Source organism: Lineus longissimus, chromosome 4 (genome assembly GCF_910592395.1).
Source record: "Lineus longissimus chromosome 4, tnLinLong1.2, whole genome shotgun sequence".
NCBI classification, from domain to species: domain Eukaryota; kingdom Metazoa; phylum Nemertea; class Pilidiophora; order Heteronemertea; family Lineidae; genus Lineus; species Lineus longissimus.
The window spans coordinates 10,119,883-10,133,200 of record NC_088311.1 but is presented as its reverse complement, the minus strand read 5'-3'; the positions used below and the strand labels follow the sequence as shown (position 1 = coordinate 10,133,200).

General features: G+C 37.9%; 1 protein-coding gene across 2 annotated transcripts in view; it reads right to left on the bottom strand.

Annotated features, from left to right (window-relative positions):
* Window positions 1-865: 865 nt before the first annotated feature.
* Window positions 866-13,318, bottom strand: part of LOC135486105 (serine/threonine-protein kinase MARK1-like) — a 136,985-nt gene continuing 124,532 nt past the window's right edge. For both annotated transcript variants that reach the window (XM_064768630.1, XM_064768631.1), the window contains one exon: window positions 866-10,907. In XM_064768630.1, the coding sequence (XP_064624700.1) occupies window positions 10,788-10,907 (120 nt within the window). In that variant the 3' untranslated portion in view covers window positions 866-10,787. The remainder of the gene's footprint in view (window positions 10,908-13,318) is intronic.

Here is a 13,318-nt window from a genome sequence, read left to right as displayed (position 1 = left end):
CTATTGTGTATCCATTGTGTGAGGGAAAGGTTCTGGGCCACCCTGTGGTTGGTTGTCAATTTTAAATTGACTGTCATCTCCAGTCTAACCCACAAAAACCATGGGAGAATATTGTTCAGGTACTGTCGGAAGTTGACCAATTGTCATCAACAGACACCACAAGGAGTTCTAAAAAAATGTTAGACCCTATCACAGATCACAACCATTCCCCGACTGTCAGTCGCAACCAAGCAGAGGAAATTATTCAAATAATAAACAGACACTGTTGCAACCATGGGTTTTTATCACCAGGCACTATTTTGAGAGACTTATGCTGTCCTTAATAGTGGGTGTGATGATGAATGGAAATGGCATATTAAAGAAAGTGAAATGGCCAGAGCCATTGTGCTCACCTGCCGACATGGAAGGGAAAACCTGAAGAAGAACTTGTAATGAAAAATCTTGGGGAGACAATCATGCCAATTGCAAATGGTATAATCTATGCAGGCAAAAATGGACTCGCACATGATAGGTGCTTTTGACTTCATTGATGATTTGTTAAACTTTGCCCCTGGCGGTCACATTTGTAATCGAATACAGACTGTAGTTGGTCGTTTGGATAGGACTTGCCTAGAGGCATCTTTGTATAAGTTTAGAATGATCTAGGTCACATAGTAAAAAGTTAATGATGGACGACGACGACGACGGACGCCACGGTATCGTATAAGCTCCCCTGAAAGGTGCAACTAAAAATGTTGCCATGCAGGGTGTTTGGAAACCTGAAGATAGCTGAGCCCAAGAGCACAGGGAAATAGCAGTTCCACCAGAAGGGTGACCTTACTGTTGTGCAAATGATCTCAGTAGTGAAGAAGACAGAAGACAAATATATATCTTGTTTAAATTTTATTGGAATAAACAAGAGTTGTAACAGAACCGAATAAAAATAAAACCTTCAAAATATAGAGAAAAAAAACCAAGAGCAATTACGTGGTATTTCATCTCTGATACCTTTCTAATGTGTTGGCTGAGAAATAAAAACTATCCGAGGAATTTTTTTAAGCCAAGAATAAGCAAGGTTTTGTACAGGGGTGTTATTGTACATCGCCAGGAATAATCATTCGGTCCACCAACGGGATGCCCAATAAACATCAATATGCACAAGGACAGATCAGTAATCCTAAAGCATCCTTGATATCTGTGATAAAAGTGTATGAAAAATCCGAGGGAGGCTGTCTGATGATACTGCACACAGCAATGATTTCCTCATTAGGTTTTCTAATTAACAACTGTAACTATTTAATTATCATTGATTAGCACAAGGAGAACAGAAAGAATTGAAAAATTTCTCAGATGATATTTTTTGTCGTAAGATTCAAGAGAAGAAACAAATACATTAGAGTAACATTTAGTAAAAATGGTGCACGGAAACACCAACATTAACCCCCTCTGGTTTCCATAACATTAATTAATTCTGCCTCGAGCTGGTACAATACCTGTACCATACGTCATTAAAGTGTGCTTTTCATATCACTCTCATGTCAACAGTTTTTTAAAGAATTTAATTAAACCTATCTCACACTAATCTTTATAACCTTTCCACCGTTTTAATCCACAAGCTCTCTAGAAAATGATGACTTTATGGGAAAAACGCATAGGACAGAATATATCGATTTATTTGAGGTGGGTTGATAAAATTCATAGAAAAACTTTTGAAATGAGAACAACATGAAAAATGTCTAAACCTCCAGAAGCACACTTTTTTTACCATTTCCTTTTCCACAGGGGTCAAACGGCAAGAATCCGACAGTTATTCAACTATCTCTATTTTGGGAAAAAAGACACTAGTGCTGAATTCTGGTTGCAACATTGAAGAATTACAGAGTAAAAATCTACCTAAGAATCCAAAACTGACATTTTGAACACATCAGGAAGTTTTAAGACCTCTCTCACAGAATTTCCCAGATGAATATGCAACATAACCTCACCGCCAAGACACTATAACCCTATCTTAAACATACTAGACAGTATTGAATTCAGTGCCTAGATACAAGGTTATGCTCCATTGCAATCTGGAATTTTATGTACATTATTCACAGTACAAATTGGCACTGTATCCTTGGTAACCATAGTAACCGGTGGAGCCATATTCATCCTTCCACCACGAAGCATAATATATACAAAATAACATTAGGCCAGGAATGCTAGCTTATATGATATTTCACAGAAAATTTAATTAACACATCAGTTTGGCATAATATGTACAGACCACCATACCTCTAATATTTAGAAATGCAAATATTCATTCTATAATGAAAACAATACTGGATAAATTTTCTTAGTTCGCCCAAGTTGAAAATATCACAACTTAAGTTACCTCGGCCAGGCGACGCACCACACACATCAGAGAACACGTCATTCATCTATGACACCTTGAGCATACCTTGATATGAAGTTGAAACCTTAACCCAGAAAATGGACAGTGACGAGGAGGGGGTCGCACTTGGTACCAGTTGCCAGAAAACAAACGTCTCTTGGTGAAGCTTTGAAACAATGACAGGACTTCCTATGAAATCCTTCACATTCAATTTTTCTGAATGAACGTGATGAATAGACTCTTCAGTCATTCGTCGCTGGTGATCATCTCAAGAAACTTTTTTGTCAAGTTTGTGATTGCTGGTGACTTTATGGCAGTAACTCGACCAAAAAAGACGTAAAAGCGATGTCGTATCCACCAAGAGACCAAAACAGGTACTGGTACGTTCAAAATGACTGCAAACCATCCTCGACACACGCAAACATGAACAAGATTTTGATCGAAAAAGAAAACCAACACCCCCAAAAATTCTGCAGCACAAACTACCGATGTGCAATTGCACACTGAGCTACGACAGGTCGAAAACCAGAATGAAAAGTGATAAAACCATTTTACATGACATTGGTATAAATTCACATAGATGATATGGTCCTGAAGACACTTTTAAATCAATCAATAAATTTCGCATACGCTACCAGCGATTTTCTGATAACGCACGTAATTATCGAAAATGACTGGACTTTTTTTCTTTTTGTTGCATTTGTTTTTTAAACAAACAGACAAAAGGACACAGGGAAGGAAACACAATACTTGGGAAAAAGTTCAGACCACCATGAAAACCTTGCCACTGCAAGATCAGATTAAGGTGATACGGATTAAATTAAAAAAGGGGATTATTTTTTAATTCCCATTGTTTAATTGATTGCAAGGATAGTGATGCCAACAGACTGCCAGGGAGATTATTCTGAAGAAATCTTTTTTCCATGATCTGCATGTTTCCATTTTACAGCTTTATGCTGTTTCAGCAAAAAACTATGAATTATCTGATTCGTAATAACTTTGCCTGACATGGAAAGACTACAGGGTAAATGTTTTGTCAACCATCCCCATGGGACCAGGTGATAAAACTGAAAATCTACGAGGAAAAAATGCTCTAGCTGTTAGGAATGAGGAAATTATGATGCGAATTTTAACAAAAGGAATTATGTTGCAAGTGTGAGGCTTGATTGAGATGGCATTTGAGATTGTTAAAGATAAGCTGTAGAAACTACTGGACATCAGGATTTTGAAAAAAAACCGTTGCATTGGATAGAGGAACTATGGAGATGGATTACTGCACTTAGATAGGCAAAGCAGAGATATATGTGAAGAATTCTTAAAACTTGTCAGAAAGATGCACTTCTCTTCAAAAGCCAAGATTCATTTCACTTGACGAGAAAAGTTTGAATGTTTTTATATCTCCGGAGTCTATTGAGCATAAGGTATGCTGCATAACCTACAGACTGACCTTTAGGGTTTTTACAACAGTTTTGTTATAGGATGATAGAAATGTTGCCACCACAGCCCAAGACAGGTTTTGGGCCGAAGCAGACAGTATTCTTTGCACCCTTTTCAGAGATTTTCTTGCAAATAATCTCTCAAAGACAACTATTTGGCAAACTAGGAATGCCACCTGACCTTGGTTTTTGTGGCGAAATGCAACTTTCATGACATCCGAATCTTTCTCTAAGTGAAGAATCCGAATTCTCGAAATCATTTTTCTCGAAACGATGGCCAATATATTATGCAATTAGAATCAGCAAATTGACTGATGGCCATCATCATCACAAAAAAATACTCGAAAAAGTTAAATCCAATTTTACCTCATCAAACTTGTAGCAGGCAGGTAACCTGATGAGGTTTTGGATTTATCTTTACCAGAGCAATTTCATTCTTCACCTCTACGAAATCCCTTACTTAGGGTCTATGGAAAGGTTCGGTTAATGGGCACTATTACAGTTGACCTAAGACACTATAACAATCTATGGGAGGCAACTCGTAGAAAGATCATGCTGACTGCTAAAGTATTAAATCACATGCAGATATTAATAGGACTCTACAGAAGCCAACCCATAGAAAGATGTCTACGACTGCCGAGGTTTTAAAATCAGATGCAGATCTATCGGATGGAATCGACAGATTGTTATTTTTCCCCCAAATTATTTAGGTAGGCATCACATTATCTCTGTGAGGAGTTCAGTTTACAGTGTCCTAATTTCTAAAACACCCCAATTTTTTCTGAACGGACAAATATTGACATGTGTGACACAGATTTTGACGAGGACTTTCTCATTACCAATTAATGCATGCACATATGACTCGACACAATTGCTGCAATAATACAACTTGATGAACTTCAATATTTTATACTCGTCCCTTTACCATACGAGAGTTAAGCTTTTTTTCGCAAATAATTTTTTTTGCAAGCAACCCATAAGCTGGTACCGACCATTTCCATAATAGGCCATCTTAATCAAGATGGCCGAATTAACGAAAAAACCGCAAAAAGCAGCTGAAATGTTACAACTCTTACTCATTTTAATATGAAACAGTAGAAGTGGTGCGCAGTGGCTAGCTTGCAAAAATTGGAGAGTGTTTGAAATATTTGCTGTTTGAAAGAAAATGTGTCCAGTGCATTTGAGGAATGGAAAATTTTCCCGTGTGCAGGCTGTGTGGTCGTCTGGCACATGAAGTAGATTAAGTATAAAGCTGAAAATGACGTTAAAACACATCTAAATTTGTAAATCTACAACTTCTGAATTGACCAGCCTTGGTGTTTTCCCTCCCCCCCTTTAAATGTGCTCAATTTAGAAGATTTATAACAACACAAACCCTTTTTTGCTTTTCACAGACACAAATATGCTCGGTTTGGCCGAGAATCACTAGGTTGCTTATGACATGTAACACACTTCTCCCGTACATCTGGCTTAAAACACAATTATGGCACAGAACAGAAGCACCGCAAATAAAACCAAAAACTCATTTGAAAGCACACTAAATAATAGAGTTTTCATCCCAAAGTAATATTCAAGTTAAAATCTGAAGGTTTTTATCAGTAACCAATTTCCTTTTAAGTAGTTTTCTCGTCAATTCATTTCACGCGACCTTATCCCAACCTCTACCCCAGTTTCCCTAATCAGGCACTTATGAATTTCAATAAACAGTGTATCTCATTGCTTGTTGTTCTTTTCAAATGGTCATACAGACTACTACATACACATCGTTGGATGTATTCACAAGAACTGCACCCTCGTCTCACACTAGGCCCACTGTATATAATTCACACTTAAAGGATATCCCTATTCAACCTCAATCTATGTCACATACAGGTATAGTCTCGACATCAATTTACTGAATAATTTCTGATTATCTAGATGGCACCACTGAGGACAAATGAGATGATCAGTCATGCCTGCCATTTCGTACATAAATGTCAAAATGCGAATTTGTTTTCATCCACCTCTCGGATGGGAGGTCAAATCTTGCATGTCACATGTCACAGTAGCAAGCGCCAATTGGCCAAGAGAATTCTTCATGAACGCATGACGTCCACATTGTGCCAAGCACGTCCATGTCAGACGTGGCAGACATGACTGATAATCTCATTTTGTCGTGCTGCCATCTGTGAGGCAATTAGGTACCAATCTATCAAGAAAAACTTGGTCTTTATCAATTCTTGATATCACTCTATCCTCATGAGCTGAACTCGCATGCATTAATGCATACATTTGGCACATTGGCATTAAGTTGGGATTTGGTACAGTGGGCCTTTAACAGAGGCTTATACAGTGAGCCTTTAACAGAGGCTTGATTATTTACGATGCATGGACCAATCACGTCGCAGCAATTTTGTGACAATTTTGCAAAAAACGTACCAATTAGACATCTAATCAATAGTCGATGACAAAATATTCTAACATCGAAGAATATGAAAAATGTGTGTGAGTGCAGATGATAAGTAACTAGCCCAATGGAATGATAATACTGATTTCAAAACACAAGTCTTACCATTTCTGGAACATTAGCCTTTGATGTCTGACGATAAACATTCACGGAAGTGTACAGTGCGTTGCACAGAAATGCCAACTGCACTTAGGTTAATGGAGATTTGGATGTATATCGCTTGAAGCTTTTTGTGTTAACAGCAAATTTGGAGGTCAGTTCCCTAACATTCAAATACTCCGTCATTGATTGAAGAATCTCTATTCTGACTTTACTTTACTGACTTGAGGTTTTCGCTGCATGAGTCGTGAAATATTAATGGGAGAGATTGAATTCGTACCTGTGATGTCCACAAAATAGGGACAATTGATATTTAGTTGGCGTTTATAACTTTTATCAGTCTGATCACATCATCAGGCCAAAAGCTAGACTATAATTTATGTCAAAATACTGCCGCTGTCACTGACGAACCATTTACTGTGACCGTACATTCCAGATCTTTTTCTGAAGGTGAAAAACCCCTATATGAGTAGTGTTACAAACTATTTTCACACAATTTGACTAATAATATCAATAATTTGTCTGAGGTCTGAATGTTACCAAAGATTTCAGAATCAAACCGAGCTAGAACACTCAGTGGCCATTGTCAATAGAGAGGTTTAGATTTTGATCCGAGAACTGGGTGAATTTCACAAGATGTTGGAAACATGAATGATCAATTGTCCATTTTTGTGACGAAAGTATTCGTAAAATAAACACCAATACGACGGATAAATGACACAAAGATTAAAATCCTGAAAGTAACACAGAGACGGAAAAGACATAATCATAAATGGTTGACCGTAGCACCAAGAAGAAGATCCAACTCGCTTATAAAATCTCCGATGAATAATTTAGTTAAGTACCCTGTTTTTATTGAAAATTATTCACACCTTTAGAATTGTCTCATTCAGCATGTCCAAAGGCTGCAAGGTAAGCACAGGCCTCCTATTACAGCCCTCAAGGAATGTACATGGCGTTATCATGTTGCCGACAAGACCTGGATTCTTTTACTCGCAGTTTAAAACTGCAGCAAGTTGGATCTCCTTCAAGGTATTACCAGGCATTGAGCAGAATCATCGACACAAACTCAGCAGAGCATGTTAATAAAGCGAACATAGACTATGCCACCTTAAGTTAGACCGCTTGGACTGTACATTCTATGAATTTTCATGTACAAATGTACAGGTATGCAGAAATCAACGTCGAGCCAAAGAGACCTTAAGTTGAGAGAGATGGCTGTACATTTTGTGAATTATCATGTACAAATGTACAGGTATGCACAACTCAACTCAAGGTGAATTCGAGCCGAGCCCAAGAGACCTCAAGTTGAGAGATATGGCTGTACATTTTGTGAATTATCATGTACAAATGTACATGTATGCACAACTCAACTCAAGGTGAATTCGAGCCAAGCCCAAGAGACCTCAAGTTGAGATAAATGGCTGTACATTTTGTGAATTATCATGTACAAATGTACAAGTGAGTGCTGCTCAACTTAACGTGCATCAGACCCTTCTTTCCAAATGTATCACAGCTAATGTCTACACGACAACAGATTTGTAAAAATAACATTAATTTGTACCGTTCACAATTATTGGCACAGTACAAATGAAGATATGCAATGGCTCAATGAAACTTGATAACTCGTAGGTTTGCCAGTTTTAAATATGCATAACTTGAAAGAATAAAATAAGAAAACCTTAACCATTAGTGATTGTTAATCGACTGAGGAAAATCATCTGTCATCCATGCAGCATTGCGGGTCTTGATTCTGGCGTCAGTATGAACACAATTGACAGTTAAGTAAATCATCTACTGTTGACCTTGAAATTTTCGTGTGCGTCCTTTTTCAAGATTTTGCACTGTAAAACCAAGTGTTGAAAAAATTTCCACTGATAAGTTGTGTATATTAACTTTTAGCTTCACCAACATTTCACAGCTCAGATACTGAGTTTACCAAAAACTTCGAGCAACATTTATTAGAACCCTGAACATTAGTGACGATTTGGTTGGCATCTATCGATGGAAAATCCGTGTTGTCTAAATACTCGTCCACCCCACCCCACTTTTTAATTATATCTGGGCCAATGATTTATCAAACTAACCTTGAACGATAATCTATTCAAAATATTATGCTGATTCATTAATATAAATTACAGTATTCATTCATGGCACATATCACAGGAAGAGTTCATTTCCAAAACAGTGAAATATTCAGTAACTTACAAAAATTTCAATAGAGGGTTTTTAGTGACGTCATTTGAGCATCCTTTAGGAATGTCAATTCATGACCTTGACCCTGCTGACATCACTATTGTAAATGATTGACGTCACCACACTTTGCACTGCGCAGAGGACAAAGTAGGCCACATCATTCAATGATGCAAATTCAATGTCCAAAATGGCATCTGTTTAGTGATGACGTCATCATCAACAGGTCCTCTATATCAATGTTTTGGCATCTGGTTCAGAGGTCACGGATCAACAGGTATCTCCTGCTCACAGTTTCATTTACAAGGCCTGTTCAGTGTCATTTACAGGGCCATGTTTACAGTGAGGTTTACAGGGCCATGCATGTTTATTAACAGTTTCTAGTTGTTGACAAAACAAATGTTTTACCAGCATAAAGAACAGCACAATAAGTGTCGAAACAGCAGAAATGATATTTTTTACCATCAAAAATTCCCTATTTTTTAAAAAAATTACCGCTGCTTTCTAAGCCAGTTCCATGCCGAGAACTCAAGAAGAATCAAAGGCTGGCAGTGTCCTCTGAAGTTTGCGAAAGCTATGATGGGCATTTCAAATAACTTCTTTTACTTATGAAACGTTCTTGGTGAAAAAAAGCATTGGAATCAATAAAAGCAAAGCGTTTAATGAACAAAATGAACTTATTCGCTGGTATAAACTATGGCTTTTTATGTCTGATGTACTCATTCGCCATTTTCGAAAGGGATTGTTGAAGGAATGGATGCAACTAGACTCCAAATTAAACCAGCCAGTCTTTCGCAAGGGATGTGTTAAGTTGATGGCCGATAAGACAAGAACTTGTCCCAAATGTATTCTGCATCTGATTAGTTGTTGATGTTCGTGGCTGTTGGTGATCGACTGGCTTGATCCAGTCACATGGGTAGTGATCTCTTAAGTCTGATTGGCTAGAAGGATATTGGTCTGATCAGCAAGAACTACAGTCATACAGGTGGATTGCGTAAACTATGAAAATTTTGTACAGCTCAATGCCACAAGTTTTGTAAATCGTTTATTTCCTAATGAAAGAAATGACTATCTTGACGATTTTCAAGAAAATTTTCCTGTCTTCTGACCACCCAAATCATTTCCTCTAAATATACACATCAAAAACAAATGTCTACATTCCACTTAAATTGTTTGGCCTAATTACGTTATAATCAAAGCGATGCATTAAAAGCGTTCCATTTTTGCAGATTTCACCAGAATTTCATTTCAAAAAGACAATTCTTAATCTGTCAGAACAAAAAACTGTAAAGAATTGTGGTGAACAGCAATAATAGATAAATAGGCTTGTAAATTTACAGTCCCCTCATTTGAAAAACGGCCATATAACTGGATCACTCAATCACAATTAAACAGCCAATAACAAAATCAGCCAATCGTTTACCATCAAAACGCAAGTTTCAAATTGTGAAATCAGCATTCACCTTAAACCATGCAGATAAAATGCGAGTCAAAGTTAAGACAGAAGACAAACATACAGTGATATATATACACTACAATAATGCATTTAACTAGCCACAGGATTTGCATCACTTTGTCAGCGTTGCCAATCTTTACAAGACTATAGTGGAACTGGAGCCCTGATAAAAATTTGCAGAGATTTTCATACGAGTATAAAAACGTCTATATACAACCAACGTCTTGCATTGTCAAAATTTAAATATAGGATTTGAAGTTCTCATGTACAGCTTTGCAGTACCTAACTAAGTACAATGAAGTTTGTATGACCGCGATGAACATTTCTTATGATGCAATGATAAATTTGAAGAAGTACAAGTACATCGATAAAATAATGTTCATGAAATCTTCAGATGTCGATTGATACTTTCCACGCATTGACAAATTTAAAATGGCTGTCCTCCATAGAATGGTCCGTATATTCTGAAGAAATCAAAAAATGGTCCATATAAAATTCTAGACACGGAAACGATTAATTTAACTTTGGCGTCCTTGGGCACCTCTACATGCAGCCGCACCGTATCACACGATCTCGAAAGAACCACAAATGGGGCGAGTTTCGCCTCATTTGCGCCCTATATGTTTTAAGTCGGCCGCAATGCTATCCGCTTAGAATAAGTGCTTTTCCTCCCAATGTAATTCTCGTCCAATTTGACCACCTTGCAGCACAATCCATTTTTGGGGATTCCGGCCCGATGCTTTGTTGATTCCGACCCGATATGCGCCCGATGCTATGTTTGACCTGACCGATAGGCGCCCGATGCTATGTTTTCGTGCACTTTTGAATGGCGTAATGGCGTGCATCATTGATGTTTGTGATGTTCACGGACATGTGAATCGTCTCATTGACATTGGTCTCCAGCATGTACGCCGAGTCCAGGCCCTGAAATACCAAGACGAGAGAAAATCAGCATCTCAAAACTACAGAATTATGATATCCATCAGAATGAACTACAATGGAACCTCCCTTAGCACACCTCACTATCAAAGACACCCTCTCTGGGACACCATATCTGCTATAGTCCATTTATAAATGTTATATCCGCATCATTTTGGGCTCTGGAGGGCAAACTACTGGCATAAAGGGTACTGCATTTGGCCCCAATTTGGCCACTTCCATTGAATTCGACCACAGTAATCAGGACACCTCTCTGAAAAACTCAGCTGTGAAAACATTTTAAACGTATTCATGTGGCTGACAAACATAATTTGCCCAAACTGATCTTTTGCGTCACCCACCAAACATGACCACACCATACTCCAGTCATGTCGCCACAGCTTGATCAACGCTGATCGCCCCGTTCCATTTTTAATGTTTTTGATAGTCTCATGCATATAAACCAGTAAATTTTTTGTAGGAACATAACCTATCGATTCTATATTTGATCATGCCGGCAATGGTCCGCCCACGGGTTACGCGTTGTTCTAGCTGCATCAAACAGATGTGTAGCGACTGGTGCAGGCTGCCATGCCAGTCTAAGTGTTTATAACGGTCCACCAAAGACTCATGCAAAATTGACAATGAAAGAGGAACATTCTATCAGTTTTAACAGCAGTTAATTAGAGGCAGTATATTCATCTGGCCTATCACTACATACATCATTTTGAGCACCAAGCATGAGGATAGAATTACATACATTACATTTAGTATCTGGTTCTTAATTCCCAGGTTCCATGTAAAAATAGAAGCTGATTTCGTTAGCTCTGCTTGGCGCACAGCGATTAACTGAGCGAGTGTTAAAAAACAGAATGTCTGATCATGTAGACAGTGCTAGGCATAGGGCAGATGAATACTTCCTCTATATAATGTGAAACTATAGTGACTTCATTTCGCCAATCTAAAAAACACCAGAACTCATCTAAAATCCTCAAAATGATACAAGTATTTCCATAAGGACGTTGTCACTTGTGCTCTGCATGGCCTCCGAAAAATATCTTGTCCGAATTTTGTTGTTTGATAGAGTTCTGGTGCTCGTAAGTTTGGCATAATGAAGTCACTATAGTTTCACGTTAACTCTGTTTTTTGGACAAAATCTGCACGCAACTCAAAACATGTTTGAGAAACTGCTTTTGAGAGTTCAGTTGAAGCTCTCTTGAAACCACGGTCTGCTACACTGACACATACCCATACCCCAACAACACAACAGAGAAACCAGTCCTTTTCATCAAAATGTTTTGAAAATGGCAAATAAAACGACCTGTCATGCCGATGATTTCTAAATGGTGAAATTTCACGATCTAAAAATATTTGGATTTCATTTTGATGAAGTGTTTGACCATCTTACTTGCATGTACTAAGATGGTTTGTCAGCTTTATCACACCAACACTGCACAAGACAATACAATCAGCAGGGAAACCGGGAGGGTCTTTATTATGTCAGACATGATGGAATCACCACATTATTTTGTGAATTTTATGGAATTACCACATTATTTTGTGAATTTGATAGAATTAGCACACCATTTTGTGAATTTGATGGATTTACCACTGACTCTTGTAAATTCCAGCAAATTCGTAATGAAGCTATATTTCAGTTATTGGCCGAGTGAAATATTCGAAGTCCTCACTTTACATGAATAAATGTTCCCTCAAAAATAGTTGCTCCTAAACCAGATCGATATATTAACAAATGCAACCATAAAGTTATGGCAACTAAGCTGAGCTGAGATAATTTGTATCCCAGGTGGCAGCACTGAATCAGCAGATTTCGGCCACCTATGAGCCAGTCTGTAAACCAGAAAAGCTGGTGTTTGTATGGGATATTCTCGCGATTTAAGTCAGTACATCTGCTTAACGTGCAACAATTTTTGTGGGAACCTTTTTATTATGCAATGTGATGACCTAAATTCATCATGAGGAAATCTTTTTGACTCTGCCCCCCAAAATGCGGCCACAAAAGAAACCTGTTTTTATTCGGCCCACAGCCTCAAAAGTGCTTTTGGGCAAGGTTCAAGATATCACTGATAGGTGCTATATAAGTGTGATTATTATAATAATGTTTGCGCAAGAAAAAACCTGACAAATTCATTTGGTAGCAATAACAAACTATTATAAAGCTCTTTGTCAGCAAAGTAAATCACGCCGTTAGTTTCCACTTCTCATCGAGCCACATTGGTGCAATACCGCTGCACAAAACTTTGTGCAGCAGGTATATGGCACATATGTTGGGGAAGTGAAACAGCTCATGGAACTAAGATTTGTTGGATGAAAATTACATATGTAGAATGATGGCAAAACCATGCAACTTAAGAAGAATTAATTAATGTATGAACAGCGCCTCAGTCAAAAAAGAG